This window comes from Macaca nemestrina, chromosome 11, assembly GCF_043159975.1.
Source record: "Macaca nemestrina isolate mMacNem1 chromosome 11, mMacNem.hap1, whole genome shotgun sequence".
NCBI lineage: Eukaryota > Metazoa > Chordata > Mammalia > Primates > Cercopithecidae > Macaca > Macaca nemestrina.
The window spans coordinates 78,930,391-78,948,403 of NC_092135.1; the positions used below are offsets into that span (position 1 = coordinate 78,930,391).

Consider the following 18,013-nt stretch of genomic DNA (forward strand, 5'->3'; position numbering starts at 1 on the left):
AGCCATTTTATTTTTGTGTTCAATCTAATTCCTTTAAAGAAGAGACTATGAAAATACTACTATTCTGTAGACCATGTGATAAGGTTGTTAGGGCTGGACAGAAAGAAAAAATACGTTTATTTGCCATACGCTCAATATATGAAATGAAGACTAGGTTTCAAAAATCATACTTGCAAGCATCACAGTAATTTACAAAAGGGCCAAGAAGTTACACAAGCATTTGTAGTAATTTATGTAAAAGATGTGAAGCTGATAAGGGATGGTTCAAAAACTTATGAATCAGAATCTGCTTAATACAAATTTTAGGAAAAGAATCCACTTCTTTGCAAGGCAGTACTCTGATCACTATTTTCTGAACAGTTATTGAAGGTGTTTCAGGCAAGGGTTACATGCTAGTGTAGATTTTTAATGCAAATGACCATATTTGTTTTGAAGGTGAGACCTTGTGGATTTTCTTCTACTCTTTCAAAACTTGAATTTTATATCATTTTGTTTTTCCTCCCATCCCCACATTCTAAGCGCTAAACATAAAAAGACTCTAAAACTCATCTTGTCACCTGCTGTTTTATTCAACAGGATTCTCTTCAGAAATATAATCCTAAAGTTTTAGAGGAACTCTTGGACACTTAAAACAGAGATGGAACAAAGGATTAATAATCCAAATTATATGAAGCATTTAAAAGTCTATAGAGTAGAAGCCATTACAGAATCACCTTTAGTACATGATTAGATACCTTTATTTCTGAATCTGTTTACCTTTAATTTTTGGCAGGCGCTGGGTAATTAAAAATATTTGTATGGATTTATTGCTTTAAAATTTGTGATGAAGACATTTTAGAAGAGAATCTTAGCTCTGCATATGCTGCATATATGACCCTAAGCAAGTCACTTAACCTTTCTGGCTCGTTTTCTCATCTATGAAATTGTGATAAAAAATACTTGAACAGGATTACTACTATCGAGTTAGATGTGATACAAAGCACTTGGCATAGAGTGGGCACTCCATAAAATGTTATTTCTTTCTTGAGTTATGTTAACAGTAAAATAGAGCTCTGGTGTGCTTTGAAACTTCTTTTTTTGTTTCAACGTACAGTAGTAGGTAAGACTTGAGTAATAATCCAATAATCCTTTCATATATTCTAGCTTGAACATATTTTTTAAAGGAAGTAAAACTATATATAGTTGAAGTTTCTTCATACTTTCTTCCCAGTCTCATTCTTTTTCCTTCCTGCCCAGAGGCAATAACTGTTCTGTATTTTTGGTCCATGATTTCTATATATGTTTTCATACTTTCACTGTGTGTGTATGTATGCATTCATAAACAATATGTGGGATTTTTAAAATTTTTTTTTAATGTGAATAAATGGTATTCAATTACGTGTTTAATCCTACAACTTAACTTTTTTCACTGAGCATTATTTTTGAGATCTATCTCTTGCTGGAAAATGTAGGTCATTCATTTTAATTGCTGTGTAATTATCTGTTTCCTTATTGGTAGACATAATGGTTTTATGCAGTTTTTTCATTATTTTAAACAATGCTAGGTTGGATATCTTCGTATTAATAGTCTTCTTAGAACTCAGGTCTGCTTATTGAGTCACACCTTAATCCCTGAAATGTGTTTTACTGACCTACAAATGTTTGTAATGAACTTACTTATAAATGAACTTATTTATAATCTTAATTACGTAACTCATTCCAGTCTTTTCTAAAGATTGGTCTAGTTTAAGGGCTCCTCTTTCTAATCTCCCCTACTCCCATTACTCATACTGAGATGCTAACTTGATAACCTCATTGTGCGAAAAGTCATATCAACATTAGGAACAGTTATTGCTTATTTTGGTGATATTAATAGTGATTGATTTTAATTTTCAATATTACACATTTTAAGTATACCAGTTCTAAAGTATACTTTTGCAGTAGAATATGTGTGCAAATTCTTATGACTATTAAAATACTTAGTCCAACCTAATGGAGTAACTTTTTGTATGTAATTTCTTTTTAAATATGTATTTATAGTGAATACATGAGCTGGTTTTATAATTACTATTCTCTATGTTTTCTAGACTGCTTCTTTTTTATGCAGTATGGCATCATACCTAAAATTTTGTATCTCTGTTTTTAAGTCAAAAATACATTTTCCAAATAAAATTTTTTTGTATAGAGCCTGCAGACACTAGATACGTTTCTGAATCACTGAAGTATTTCCATATAGTTTGGCACAATATAAAATTATGTGATTTAACTTAATTATGACTGAATCATGGTGCTGAAATGCCTCCTTTCATTAGCCATATTATTAATCTGAGTGAATCTTATCTAGTTGTTAAGGTTGAGAAAAGAAAGGTGGCTGACACAGCCACATCCTATAAGAAAATGTAATGCTTAAATTACAGTCATTAGGGTGTAACTAATTCTCCTGTTTAGTTAGGATGTTGGTAATGTCAAGAATTAATTAAAATAATTCACGGGGGTGTCCAGGGGAAAGAATACAGTCATAGGTTCTTGAAGTTTCTGTTTCCGGTTAGGGCAGTAAAGCCCCGTCCTCATCCTCTTTTTCTTTTATCACTAGAGACAGAAACTAAAAACCATGGCTTGGCTGGGCGCGGTGGCTGAAGCCTGTAATCCCAGCACTTTGGGAGGCCGAGACAGGCAGATCACGAGGTCAGGAGATCGAGACCATACTGGCTAACACGGTGAAACCCCGTCTCTACTAAAAAATACAAAAAACTAGCCGGGCGAGGCGGCGGGCGCCTGTAGTCCCAGCTACTCGGGAGGCTGAGGCAGGAGAATGGCGTAAAACCGGGAGGCGGAGCTTGCAGTGAGCTGAGATCACGCCATTGCATTCCAGCCTGGGCGACAGAGTGAGACTCCATCTCAAAAAAAGAAAAAAAAAAAAAAAAAAACCATGGCTTTAGGCTGCTAAAAGCATAAAACAAAACAACAATAACAGCAAAATAAGGCAGGTTGGACAAGTTTGCTAGAGTCTGTGTGGCATTTAAATATCTTTGTTAACTTGTTTAAGGTATATGCTTATTGCTTTTCAGAAATTTTGAATTTTAAAAATATCTGGAAATGGTTGAGTGCTGAAAGTTAACAGTGCAGTTATCATTGAGAACACCTGACTTTCACGTATTAATTTAACACCACCAACATTGGCTAGTCCTTTTTATTGTCTAGTAATAGCCACAGAAATACTCCTTTCCTCCTTACCTCCCAGTTTGTAGTTTCTAATCATATCAAGACCTAGTTCTTAATCACTTTTGCTAAAAGGTGTGCCCACTCTTAAGGCCAGGGGTAGATTCCTTGTTTTATTTTCTTTATTCTGCTTCTTCTGCCTCTGCTTTCCAGGAGAGTTTCCATTTTCCTATCTGCTGTCAAATGCTTGCTGGTCACTTTTCTACCTTGGTTTTCTTTTATCCTTACCTCCCTTTTATCTGGCCTATTGGTGGGCTTTCCATGTGCCTCTCTGTGCACAGGACACCTCGCCGTCGCTTTTACAGTGCTGTTCCTTCTTAGTCATTTCTTAGTCATTTCAGCACCCTTTAAGTCTCCAGGAATAATCTTTTTCTTTTCCTCTCATTCTTTTGTGACCAGAATTTCCTTATTTTTACATCTTTTCTCCTTGGTTTATAAACATATGTTTGAAAGAGTAGGAAAAGATCAGAGGCCAGAGTGAATACCGGCCAACTACATGAACTTTGAGAGCCAGAGTGATCAATTTAAAGATACTCTGGGTTATGTATTTTTTAAATGTCTAACTATATATCAATACTTTTCAGTATTTTTCAGTGCAGATACACAGTACCTTATTTAATGTTATGGAATAAATAGTTTAAATAAATTTTGTGGACCAGGATTTAAACCACCTTAGTTCTGTGGTCAAAATGTGTTTCAAGTTCCAAAATACCTGATTTCAAAACAAATTTTTGGAACATATTCATTTATGAAAGTTAGTAAATCTTTTTATAAACCAGTACTTAGAGAAACACAGACTTATTTTAATATATAAATATTTGCTTGTTCTAAACTTTATTTGTATTTTTTAAATTAATAGCTTTTTCTGGGGAGTTTTAGGTTCATAGCAAAATTGAGTGAAAACCCCTTGTCTCTCTGCCCCTGCACAGACACACAATCACCCCTGCTATTATTGTCCCACACTACAATGGTATAGTTGTTACATTCCAATCAATAAAATCATGCAGAGTCCCTAGTTTTCATCGCGGTTCACTCTTGATGTTGTACATTTTATGGATTGTTACACATACATAATGAGATATCCACCATGTCATACCATACTGAATAGTTTCACTACTTTAAAGATCCTCCGTGCTATGCCTCTTCATCCCTTACACGCCACTAACCCCTGGCAGCCACTGATATTTTTACTGTTTCTGTAGTTTTGCCTCCAGAATGTCATATAGATGGAGTCATACAGTATGTAGCCTTTTCATATTGGGTTGTCTTCCTTAGTAATACGCATTTAAGTTTCATCCATGTCTTTTCATGGCTTGATAGCTCATTTCTTTTTAGCACTGAATAATATTTTGTTGTCTGGAGGTGCCACAGTTTATATATCCATTCAGCTACTGAAGTACATCTTGATCACCTTCAAGATTTGGCAGTTACGAATCAAACTGCTATTCACATCTGCATGCAGGATTTTGAGTGGACATAAGTTTTCAGTCATTTGAGTAAATACCCAGGAGTGTGATTGCTGAATCTTATGGTAAGATATGTTTATGTTTATAAGAAAATTGTCAAACTGTCTTCCAAAGTGGACATCCAGATGCGTAAAAATGAATCTAAATATTTTGCATTTCCTGTACCATTTTGTATTCTCCACTAGCAACGGATGAGAGTTCCTGTTACTCCACATTTTCGTCAGCATTTGTTGTTAGTGTTTTGGATTTTGGCCATTCTGATAGTTGTGTCGTGGTATGTTTTTCTTGTTTTAACTTGAAATTCCCTAATGACATTAGGTTGAACAGTTTTTCATATGCTTACTTGCCATCTGTTTATCTTTGATGTAAGGTATCTGTTCAGGTATTTTGCCCGTTTTATAATCAGGTTGTTCATTTTCTTGAGTTTTAATGGTTCATTGTATATTTTTGATAATAGTTCTTTTGCAAATAATTTCTCGAAGACTGTTGCCTGTCGTCTTCTCTTGACATAGTCTTGCAGAGTAAAAACAATCTAGGCTGCAGTTACAGATGTGGAAGTTAAGAGCATATTGGTGCTATTGGGAGCCATAAAACTGCGTAAGATAACCAAAACAGTACAGGTAGGTAGAAAAGAGAAGAGGTGTAAGGTCTTAGCTCTGGAGGACTGGCAATATTTAAAGTTTAGGGAGATAAGGAATAGGAATAGAGAGTGAGAAGGAGGGGCCAGGAAATGTAGGAAAACTAACAAAGTATGTTATTCTGGGAATTAAAGAGAAAGTGTTTCAAGGATGATGTGATTGGCTGTATCAAATGTTGCTGGACCAATCAAATAATATGAAGACTGAGATATGATCATTGGGTGTACTGATGAGGTCACTGGTGACCTTGGATAAGAGCTGTTTCAGTGGAGCAATGGGAGGAAATGCCTGTTTGGAATGAGTTCAAGTGACAACAGAGGAGAGAAACTGAAGATAGCAGGTGTAGATAAGATTTCCAAGGAGTTTTGCTGTAAAGGAAAGATGATTGAGATGGAAGCTGGAAGGGATAGAGAAATAGAGATTTAAAATAATAATAATAAAGTTGGGAGAAATGGCATTGTTGGATTCTTGTTGGCATCACTCACCAGAGAAGGAAAAATGGATGATTCAAGACAGTGAAAGAGGCAGAGAGAGTGTCACTCAGCTGTTAGCCTCTAATATGGTTTGTTTAAATTACAGTGGACTCAGCCCTGCAGTTGCTCATGTCCCTTCCTGACGCCTTCTCATCTTGCCCCATGTTTTGTCTAACAGATGGTACATCTATGAGAATGAAAAGAGACCCCTAACTCCAGACAGGTAGCCAAAACTACTTGGATTTTAGGACTGGATTTTAGCCCTCACTTGCCCTAAGCTAGGTATCTTTGGGTACAGCAAAGTAATCACACTACCATAGATTCTCTGCTTAGTCTGCTCTGAGACAATAGGAAAAGTTATTTACTATCCTGCTGTAGTAGTTAAATGTACACTTTGTCCTATAGTTAAATGTACACTTTGTCCTATGGCAAACAGCATGATAAGTGGGAAGAGAGCACATTTAAGAACTAAGAATTTGGTGTGGGAATCCAAGCTCTTCTACCAACTGGCAGTAAAATATATTTGAGGAGAGTTTAAGGCATATGAGTCGTCTTACCAACAAGTAATTATGAGTTTAGATTTTATTTGAACTCTCTCTCCTTTGTATTTTATAAAGTAATGGTGTTAAGCACAATGCACCAAAATGTAACTGAGACTTACTAGCGCCTAGGACTCAGATCTTGGTTTTTCTGACAACATGCCCATTGAAAGGAACCCTGGCTCTTTGGAAAAATGGCTGATTCCAAGGATGGGATTCCTTATGCCAAAGGAAGGAAATGCTTTTAAAAAAAAAAAAAAATGCTAACGTGTTGCAAGGATATAGGAGTCATTTTGAAAGAGTTCTCCATTGGCCAAGCCTGTGATAATTTGGGCATCAAAATAATTAAAGGCAGTAATGACTTACAAAGCATTGGGAAAAAAATGAGACCATACCAATAATACTTATTTCTGTACATACGTACAGGCAGTAGAAAGGGCTCAAGGGGTAACTGTTAAGTGTAGAGAAAGTTCTAGAATTGGAAAATCATGATTTTATTACTGTAACAGAATACCTGAGACTGAGTAGGTTATAAGGAAAAGAGGTTTATTTGGTTCACCTGATGGGCATCTGCATCTGGTGAGGGCCTCAGGCTGCTTCAGCTTGCAGTGGAAAGGCAACCATCAAATGCAAAGAGATCACAAAGCAAGAGAGGAAGGAAGAAAGAGAAACCAAGGAAAGCCACTCTTTTTAACAGTGAGTTCTCTTGGGAACTAATTCATTTTTGCTAGAGTGAGGACTCACCCCTGAGGGAGGGCATTAATTTATTCATGAGGGATCTACCCCTGTGACCCAGACACTTCCCAACATTGCCACATTTGGGGGTCAAATTTCAACATGAGTTTTAGCAGGGACAGATCAAACTATAGCAATCACAAATGGATGCTTAATATTGGGAAGAAATTTTGATGAGAAGCAGGATATTTGCCTGGTCTTAAAGTGTCTGTCCAAAGATTGCTTATTGGTTGCAGGGAAAAAATGGTAACTAAACAGTAGGAAAATTGGATAGCACTATGTCTGGATGATGAAACTTAACATCACCAATGAGGTACAGGTAGATGTTGTGTGCCTCCAAATGTGATACCATGAGAAGGACACATCACATACTATTTGAGCCAGAAATGCATTACATGAGTCAAATCATGAGGAAACATGGAAAGCTCAAAATGATGAGCATTTTTAAAAAAAGAAGACTAGATTCTGCAAAAAATGTTAATGTTACAAAAGTTAAAGAAAGGCGGAAAGGACCCATATTAAAGGAGAATAAAGACACAGGAAATACATGGTTCCAAGACTGGGTCCTGCATCCGGAGAAAAATTAATTTTTTAAAAGGATATTACAGAATCAGTTGACAACATTATAATACAAATTGCAGTTTAAAGAATTGTATTCATGTATTTACTGAAATTGTAACTGTATTGTGATTTATAGGAGATTATTTTTAGGAAATGCACGCTGAAGTGTTTATGGGGAAAAGGCCATAAAGTGTGCAACTTTCAAATGACTGAGAAAAAAGCGTGTCTGTATGCATGCTTGCAGGTTTAGAGGGGTGTGTGTTACGGGGAGAGAGAGGAGCAAATGGGGCAGAGCAGAATGCTAATGGAGACTGGGTAAAGTTATACCGATTTTCTTTGTACTTTTCTTGCATTTCCTCTGTAAGTTTGTAATATTTCCAAATAAGTTCTTACACACATGCACATGCAAACACATTGGGGCTTATTTCTTTTATACTTATTTCACTTCTTACTGCTCTAGATTGCTAATTTACCTTTAACACTTCCCTGGTTTTAGGATATTAACATGAATTGCTAATATATGTACATACTGATTTTTAATTTCTTTTAAATAGTGCTGGGCCTAAAGGAGATAACATTTATGAATGGAGATCAACTATACTTGGTCCACCGGGTTCTGTATATGAAGGTGGTGTGTTTTTTCTGGATATCACATTTTCATCAGATTATCCATTTAAGCCACCAAAGGTAAGAAGCTAGAAGTGCATTCTTTAATATTTAATCCTCCTTCTCTAAATTTAACTGGTTATTCTAAAACTTAAATGTGTATTGATGCAATTATTTTTATTTCATTGCTTTTCATGGATTGATATGGAAAATTTCATGTAATCAAGAATTTTAAAACTGGAAGTAATTGACTCCTTTCACAAATAATTTGTAATAAGCAGAAAGTTTAATTCTTAATTGTAAATAAAACTATACCTTGCACCTCAGTAAAGCAGATAAATTGTATGCTTATGAGGGAAAATATCCTATGAACCTTCATTAATACCTTAATTAATAATACCTTAACTAACTATTAAGGTATTAATGAAGATATTTATTAGGATAAAAAGTAAAACTGACAGCTTCCAGAAATAAGTGTTTAATAATGTGAATTTTGTGCTGAATACCTTATCTTTATAGATAAGCAAAAACTTCATAGCCAAGAAGAGGGAAATGAATAATATTTAGTAAACTCATTTTGTACCTTCTGTGGGTATGGTGTAGTAATGGAAACAGAATGCCTCAGTTTTGTTGGCTCTGAGTTCATTTGAAGTATGAATTAGATGGATAACAGAGAACAGGGTGAGTTGTGCCTTGTAATGACCGTCAACTTTGCAAAGCTTAAACATAACAGTTACTTGAATGGCTCCCTCCCGTAACTTCTGTTTCTACGATGGTCAAGTCAGCAGGTAAAAACCATTGGAATTAAGTATGAGCATTATTATGCTTTTGTTACAGAGATGTCTGACATACTAGAGGAAAGTGTATTTTCAAGTCCATAGCCCTTAACTACGGTGAAATGTTTTTCTTTCCAACATGGTAACTTTTGTTCTCTATACTTTATAAAGTTTATGTTGCAATTTATACCATTTAAAATTTATGTAGCCTGTGTGTATGTGTGTATGTGCACATAAACAGATTTATTTTGTGAATAAAAGAGGGTTATTTCTCAGTAATGAATCATCTAACAAGGTAGCAAGAGTTCCATCTAGTGGTATTTACCCCAAACTGCAGACACCGTTTACTCTCAGTTACAGCTGTTAGTGTTTAAAGTGCTTTAACCGTGTGGTCCCATCAGAATGTAAGATCTTGAAATTATTTTTGCATATGGGGAAGATTAATTGAAGAAAAAGACTCTTAAGTTTTTCTGACACCTTTTAATGGAAAATGGAAATTGACTAATATAAGAATTTCACAGCATATAGTACTGTATATGATTTGCCAATAATTTTGATTAATATAATGATTATAAATTTAGCATGTTAGTTTTTTGCTGAAATTGCAATATATTAAATTTCTAATTCTTTAGTGTTAGTTCGCTCTGTTGCTAAGATATACAGTATTAACCATTATTAAGATCTGTAGTTGGACAAGTGAAAAATGATTTCTGGTGTGATCTTGGTATTTGGAACAATTATTTCTCTACAATGCTAAATCTTTTTGAAGTTTGGAAAAAATGTTGAGCTTCTTGAAGGATAATAAATATTTAATAGAAATCCGTTCATGAATGCTACTCTGTTCAGTAGTTATAACTGAAAATATATTTGTAAATCACATGTGTATTGAGTAGTAATGTCAGTGATCTGAACATAAATTATTTCTATATTCTAGAACAGCATTAATGGAAATATAGTAAAATCTACATGTATAATTTTAAATGTCCTACTAGCCACATAAAACATAAAAACCAGAATTTTAATACTATATTAGTTAACCCAACATATTCAGAATATTGTCATTTCAACATGTAATCAATGTAAGAGTATTGTTAATGAAATCTTATACATTTTCTTTTTGGTACTAACTCTTTGAAATCTGGTATTTATTTTACAACACTTTTAGTTTGTTTCAATTCACTTTGCCACAATTTAAGAGCTGTATATGCACATGTAGCTAGTATGTGCTGTATTGGTCAGAGCAGTTCTGGAAGGGCATTCTCTCTTCCTCCCCCACTAAACTAGTGTGGTGCTCCCCCACCCCCTCCCCATCATGCATTCTTTTCAGAAAGACACTTTTGAGAGCATTTAATATTTTTTTCCCAGATTCCACTTTTGTGCCCACAGTGCACTGCTAGTTTCAAATGATCAGAAATTGTTTTTTTTTCTCAGCAACTCCAATTATGAATTAACTATCCAATTAGTGTTTGTGATTGTTTTGAGACTTGGCAGTGTTTGTTCTTATGATTTATCTTCTTCTCTCACACATTTCAGGGATATATTAGTTTCCTTTATCCAGTAGCTAAAAACCTTATTTTATTTTAATATTTTGGTCTAACAAGACAGTGAACCAGCTGTAGAAATAAAAGGCTAAGAAACGGAAAGGTAGTAGTGTAAATGATTTTACCAACCTTCTTCTAAATCCTCCAGTATTTTCTAACGTTTGGTAGGAAATTAGCTGAATTGATACTGATCTTTTCTACTAAGAAACTGATGTAACTTTTATGTTTTAAAAAAAATCTTCATCAGTTCCTCTTACCTTTGGCACCAAAATATTTCTCTTCCTCACTTTGTCTTTCTGTATGTGTGTGTGCACACACAGTTGTATATGATGCAAACACACGTACCCACACACATAGATAGAATTACTGTATCAGTTATTTAAGTATAACTGATCAATTCCTTACTTTAGTTCTTTCTATACAGGGTAAAAATAAAGATTTCAACTGAGTCAAAACCATTTAATTCTGTTATTAAACCTAATCTAAGGTTAGCTCCAGTCAGATAATTTAGTATCTTCTATGATATATTACCCTTCATCTTTTTCTAGTGTTTTAGTTGGTAATATAGCATTCATTTTCCTTCTGTTTTTAATGTGACTGTGCTTAGGTTACTTTCCGCACCAGAATTTATCACTGCAACATCAACAGTCAGGGAGTCATCTGTCTGGACATCCTTAAAGACAACTGGAGTCCCGCTTTGACTATTTCAAAAGTTTTGCTGTCTATTTGTTCCCTTTTGACAGACTGCAACCCTGGTAAGCAAATCTTTATTAACACAAAAACCAGTGCTTTTTTTTTTTTTTTTTTTTAGTTAGCTTTAAATGTAGATTGAGAGGTAAATGTTATTGATAGGAAGATCTCCGTAAAATAGTTTGTAAGGAAATTACCAGTGCCATTTGAAGTAGACTAGGCCAGAAGTTTCTCAATACCTTCATTTAATTTGTTAATGGCATACCACTCTATAATTATTTTGTCACCATCACTAATGGAATCTTTACTTTTAAAACTGTTTAGGTGCACAGACTACTTCTACCAAGAGTAAACCAATGTCTCTGAAACCAGTGCCTCCTTTTCCTGCTCCTTCCATTCTGCGATATGCTTTTAAGCAGCTACTTTAATAATAGAGGGCTTCTTGTTCTCCCTTCCTTTTTGAATTAATTAGTTATATTAGGTGTAGTAGTAATGAATATTAAAATGATAGCCAATGAGAATTGAACTAGATTATGATTATATAAACTCAGAGATAAAATCATTTGTGTGTAATTCATAACTTTAAAAAATGCCTGCCACATGTGAACTTCAGAAACTTGAGTAGCTGACTTGATAAAATGATGTTTAGACCTGAAATTTCACACATTTTGTTTTGCTATGTGATTTTTTTTTTTAAGTTGACTTACTTTTTCTAAATATTTGATAAGTCACTGAAAACTGTTACTGTTGTTACCTTGTGCTTGGCCGAGATACATATACAATAGATAGAGACAGATGGATATTCATTGTGGTATCATTTATTAGAGTATTGGAAACAACCTCAATGTCCATTAATTGATGTAACTTTTTAAAAGAATGTGACAACTCTATATGAACTCATAGGGAAATATCTTCAAGATATATTAAGTATAAAAGGCACTGGAAAAAATACATATATACAACATAATATTCTAAATGCTTGTCAATGCATCTAAGAACTCTGGAAAGTAATGTTGTAAATGGGTAACAGTTGTTTGCCAGGGAAAGAAACTTCTGAGTAGTTGGAGTCAGGAAGGAAGAGAGTTTTTTTTACTGGCTATGGTTTGGTACAGTTCAAATATTGTACCATATGTACATATTTTTTTCTTTTTAAACATTATGATAAAAATTTATATCAGGTTCACTCTCTAGTTCAGAATTCTACTTAAAACAAAATGGCAAGTAAGGTTTCAAGTGGAAATATAGATAGTGATTAGAGTCATATCAGGCACAGAATGAAGGAAGCATTGTATTTGAAATAGCATGGTATCGTAAGACTGGGGTTTTACTTAAAACTTGCCATTTTTGAACTATTCATAAGCAGAAATATAACCTCCTAGTATACTTCCATTGTTGAATGAAAGGCCAAAATTATAAAATAGTTTTTTGTATATTAAAGACCTGTATCTTTCATAAAAGTCAAATCTAACTATTTTTGTATATAGCTCAAAATTTGTTGTTGTTGTTGTTGTTGTTGTTGTTGTTGTTGTTGTTGTTTTGCTGAAGGGGGCTTTCCTAACTTGAATATTAAAATACACATATGATCATGTTACTTTAATTTTTTTCTTTTGAAAATCTAGCTATTATATGTGAAGATACTGCGGAAAAGTAAGCATTTCATTTTAATAGAATATTAGAACTATACCTTGAAGAAGATACCACAAAATAGCTTTTAATGTTCTTTCCACTTTTCCAGCGGATCCTCTGGTTGGAAGCATAGCCACTCAGTATTTGACCAACAGAGCAGAACACGACAGGATAGCCAGACAGTGGACCAAGAGATACGCAACATAATTCACATAATTTGTATGCAGTGTGAAGGAGCAGAAGGCATCTTCTCACTGTGCTGCAAATCTTTATAGCCTTTACAATACGGACTTCTGTGTATATGTTATACTGATTCTACTCTGCTTTTATCCTTTGGAGCCTGGGAGACTCCCCAAAAAGGTAAATGCTATCAAGAGTAGAACTTTGTAGCTGTAGATTAGTTATGTTTAAAACGCCTACTTGCAAGTCTTGCTTCTTTGGGATATCAAAATGTATTTTGTGATGTACTAAGGATACTGGTCCTGAAGTCTACCAAATATTATAGTGCATTTTAGCCTAATTCATTATCTGTATGAAGTTATAAAAGTAGCTGTAGATGACTAGGAATTATGTCATTTGTATTAAACCCAGATCTATTTCTGAGTATGTGGTTCATGCTGTTGTGAAAAATGTTTTACCTTTTACCTTTGTCAGTTTGTAATGAGAGGATTTCCTTTTACCCTTTGTAGCTCAGAGAGCACCTGATGTATCATCTCAAACACAATAAACATGCTCCTGAAGGCATAGTTTCCTGTCGTAATATTTTACGTCAGTCTTGTTAGAAGGTGTGTCTGAGATGATTGTTGATGAAATAAAACTGCGTCTGTGAAGATTACTAAAGACTAGCACAAATAAACCAATTCTTAAATTGAAAACATTTAAAGTCCTATTAAATGTGTAGAGATTTTTTCCTTTGTTATTGAAAGAATGACCGTAAATAATCAAAAGTGGATTTTAACCCATTAGTCTCAAACACATAGAGCTGTATTTTGGTAATATGATGCTTAAGTCAAAATGCGTCTGGTAATATCTTATGGAACATGTTGTTCAGCATTGGGCAGTATTGTTAGATGGTAACTTTGATGTGGTAGCTAGTGTACTTTTTACTTCTAATCCTGGTCTTGAATTTTCGTGGTGTGTATTACCATTCTTACTATGGCAGGTGGCCAGCAAATACAGCCAGAGGCACAGTTGAACACAGAAATCTTTGTCTGCCTTGAAGGTAGACTAGAACTGTGTTAGTGTACAATGTGATATTTCTCAATTGGTAAAATACCAAATTGTAAGGTTTTTAGAAGGTTAAATTTCTTCTTCCTAGTTGTAATTGTGAAGTGTTAGATTTCTTGAAAGTTAGAATTACTTTGCAATATTTAGATTTGCTAAACAGAGTATCATTGTGTGTAGTTTGTTTTGTTTTGTTTCCCTATGACTAAGGTAATCATCTCTGGTCATGTAGCCAAGGTTGTGGTTTATGGGGCAGGTGTCTTCTCCAGTCCTCAATATGGAAATGAAGTATCATCTTAAAAATGTATAGAGTGAAAATATTAACATAAAAAATACTTCAAGATAAAGTCAAACGTGTAGTTGTGTGTGTCACGAGAGTAGCAGACTCCTATTTGTCAGTAGAAGTCTTATAGCAGAGTAAAATTAAAATTACACGTACATATCTGTTTTTCACTTGAACTCCCTACCCCCCACCTTTATTACAGAGGAACACCATACCAAGGGACTATTTTGAAGAATTCAGACTTTGACCTCTGTAAAAACCTAACTAATAGTTTATCATGGAGTCCAAGTCAATGTGATGAAAGTGGAGACCGGTTTTTAAGTTGTAAGGGTTTTTATCAACCATGGGTGAGCTGTAGAAAGTAGTTTTTCCTCCACTGCCCAAATTGTATATTCTACGTCTTAGAGTAATAAACTTGTCTCTTGGTGGTAGAAAAACTTAAATCATACTGAATGTTAGGATGTTTGGGGATGCTATGATTAGACTTCTTTTAGTTACTGTAAGCCTAGTTACCACTGCCAACCTATTTTGCTTACTTGTTGGCTGTGTCCATACTGGTTTGGGATAAAGTGGAGGGAATTGGTTACTTAAAATATTTGCAGCTCTTCCACAAACTACCACTGTGGCCTTAAATAAGACACTTTAACTCTGAGTTTTAGTTTGTTTATATATGAGACAGAAGAGTCGATTAGATAATTTCCCTCTTCTCTATTCACCCTCAAACTCAGTAAATTTAATCTTGTAAATTTTGTTGTGCTTGTCCTGCTTTTTCTTTTAGGGAACAGGCTACTCTCTGAAGTGGACTAGTAGTATCTTGGTGTTCTAATGAATAGATCAATCTATGACATGAGAGCCACTGCATGCCAGGGCACTGTTCAGTCACTGATGTGCCTTATCTCATTTGAGACACCTAAAGAGCTTTAGGAGAGCAGACACTGATGATCCTTAGTTGACAGTTGACAGTGTACATAGACAAGTTTAAATAACTTGTTCTATATTACACAGCCAATACGATACTTCCTCTCCCCCTGCACCTTCATGCTTTCCCACTAGGCAAAGAGTTTTTGTTTATAACGTCACAACTTTATATTGAACACGTGCGCGCACACACACATATATGTATGTACACATACACAAGTTATAACTGTTCCCTATAAAAATATAGATATGCATAGATTATAGCTTCTGGAAATTATACAGTATTTCATTTTAGCAAATCTTTGTTTCAATATTTTATTTTAGTCTCAAATGGAACCTTATAAAATATAACTGCTGTTTGCAGTGAATATGAGTTAGGTAGGTTTGTATTCTCCCTTAGATATTTGTCATAGAAATACTTTCAACATCACTGATATTCCTTTATCAATTTGGAAAATGAGATAAACAATGTTATTTCAAATTTATTTAACCATATATTGCATAACCACATCAGAAAATTTGTGTTGATAAATAAAGCAAGCATTTAATGGAATACCTTTTTCAAAACAGAAATTTTAGTTATGTAGACATTGCCTTTCTAAAAAATGAGTAAATTTTAATTAATCACAGGAATGAAATTCATGTGATGCTTAAAATTTGACCTATGTGTATGCCACCCTTTGTAATAAGAAATTTTAAGGTGATGTTTTCTGATACGTAAAGAACTTGGAGTATGCCCCACTAACTTGTCTAAGTGTTCTGACAACAATGTAAGAATGTGACTGTATGGTAAGATTTCAATCCATTTCAGTCCTGTGACTTTAGATAGTAACCTACGTTATAGTGATATGTGTGCACCACGTTAACACATTTTTGTTAACATTTACATTGAGGTCTTTGGACGGAATTATGGCATGATGTGAAACGTCAGTTATTTTTCTCAAGTGTTTATAAATTGTCTTAAGAGAGTGAGGTAATGGTTCTACATAAGCATTATCTACTTATATTACAGTTAGTGGTCTTTATTTTAGGTAAATAACATATACGAATACATTCATTTGTTTCATATTTAAATACTAAATTTTCTCAAGTAATAGCCAAGTAAAAATTATAGTTACATTCTAGTAGATACTCATTATTTGAAATGAAACAAAATTTTTCTAACTAGTTTGTCAACTTTTTCTTGTAAAGTTCTTCAGTGATTTAAATGTGTATCTGCAACGTGTAATGGGATGTTTCTACAGAGTAAAATGATAGTCCTTTCAAAATGGCTATAAAATGAATGACTGGGAGTGGCATTTATAACTGCATTGCTGACAGCAATAGGTAATGTGAAAGCCTTTGTCTTTGTCAAACAGAATCAATCTTGTTAAATTAGAAATGAGGAGTGATCCTGTAAGATGTATGCCTATCATATCTAAGGCATACACACACTAGCCTCACTTTCTTCTTTTTCTCCCTGACTCTCTTATGAGTTCTCCTAAACTCATAAGCAGTTCTCTTAAGGGAATATCCTTGGAACTCCAGCAGTATCTCTCTTACTTCAGTTTACGCCTTGCCGGGCTCTCAACTTCTGTGGTTCTGGTTATTCGTGTAACAGGAAGCCCAAGGTGATTTTTAAATGGCAGCATCCAATATGTCAATAAGACCATATATTGAAAAGCTAAGTTTTGAAAAGAAAAAAATAAGCAATAGATTACCCAGATTCAGGCACAAGTACAGTATAAATAGTCTTTAATCGTCTTCGTTGTTAATTTATACATGAGAAAGAGTGATTCAACCATGATTAGGCAGCAGAGCTTTGGTACCTAGTCCTGGATATATTTTGAAGTAAACAGAACAATGCATAGCAAAAGGAATTTTTGACGAATGTAGGTATTATCATTGACATATATTTATGGAAATTTAAGTTCACATTAAATCTTCATATCTATAGGTTACCTTGTTGAAATCTGGTGAAGCTAAAGCCAATTACGCAAGTCCTCCAAACACAGGTCACTAAAAGCATTTTTTTCCTCCAAATCCTCCAATCTCTAAATCCCTCAAGTTTATCTCAAGTCCAGCTCCTTCGATGGAAACCTTTCTGTTATACTACTGTCATGTACCTGTTGGTCTGTTTCTCTGAGATGCCTTCTTCACAAACATCAGAAATAACAAAAGGAAGTCAAGCATATGCATATTTCCAAGTGCCAACAAGAAGCTAGGTGCCTTCCTCAACAATGTGTGCCCTAAAGCCAAGAATTTTTCCTTTTTCTTTTTTCTCTTTGGAAAGGATTGGGGGAGATGAAAGGTGGTTATGCTATATAACTCCTTAGCTGATCTTCACTCTGAGTTTATTTGCTCTACAAATTTTATGTGTTTGCTAATTACAAGGTTCTTTCTGTCACTGTGGTACATACAGAGATGAATACATTTTCACATCCTTAAAACAGTTTACCATTTCCCTGTCCAGATAGACTTTTCCCTCTTTTTAGCAGAGAACACATCTTTGCTAATGTATATCCATTTTTATTGAATGAGAAACTGAACAGATGTTCCTGATGATTTAGCAATGAAAATATTAGTATAATATTGTTTTACTCTATATATATTAAATACGCTTAATACTATTTGATGCTTTTAAAATAATTATTCTTAAACTACACTTAGTAACCCATGTTTCTAGCATGTGTTTTGGCATTTTATACAATTTTATTCCATATCCATATTTCTGGATAATGAGCTTTTGGAGGATAATAT

The 18,013-nt window shown here is 34.2% G+C and overlaps 1 protein-coding gene across 3 annotated transcripts in view; it reads left to right on the forward strand.

The window, feature by feature from the left end:
* Positions 1–13,595, forward strand: part of LOC105499533 (ubiquitin conjugating enzyme E2 E3) — an 82,671-nt gene extending 69,076 nt beyond the window's left edge. For all 3 annotated transcript variants that reach the window (XM_071073002.1, XM_011772131.2, XM_011772130.2), the window contains exons 4-6: positions 8,165–8,297; positions 11,141–11,288; positions 12,959–13,595. In XM_071073002.1, the coding sequence (XP_070929103.1) occupies positions 8,165–8,297; positions 11,141–11,288; positions 12,959–13,056 (379 nt within the window). In that variant the 3' untranslated portion in view covers positions 13,057–13,595. The remainder of the gene's footprint in view (positions 1–8,164; positions 8,298–11,140; positions 11,289–12,958) is intronic.
* The last annotated feature ends 4,418 nt before the right edge of the window (positions 13,596–18,013 follow it).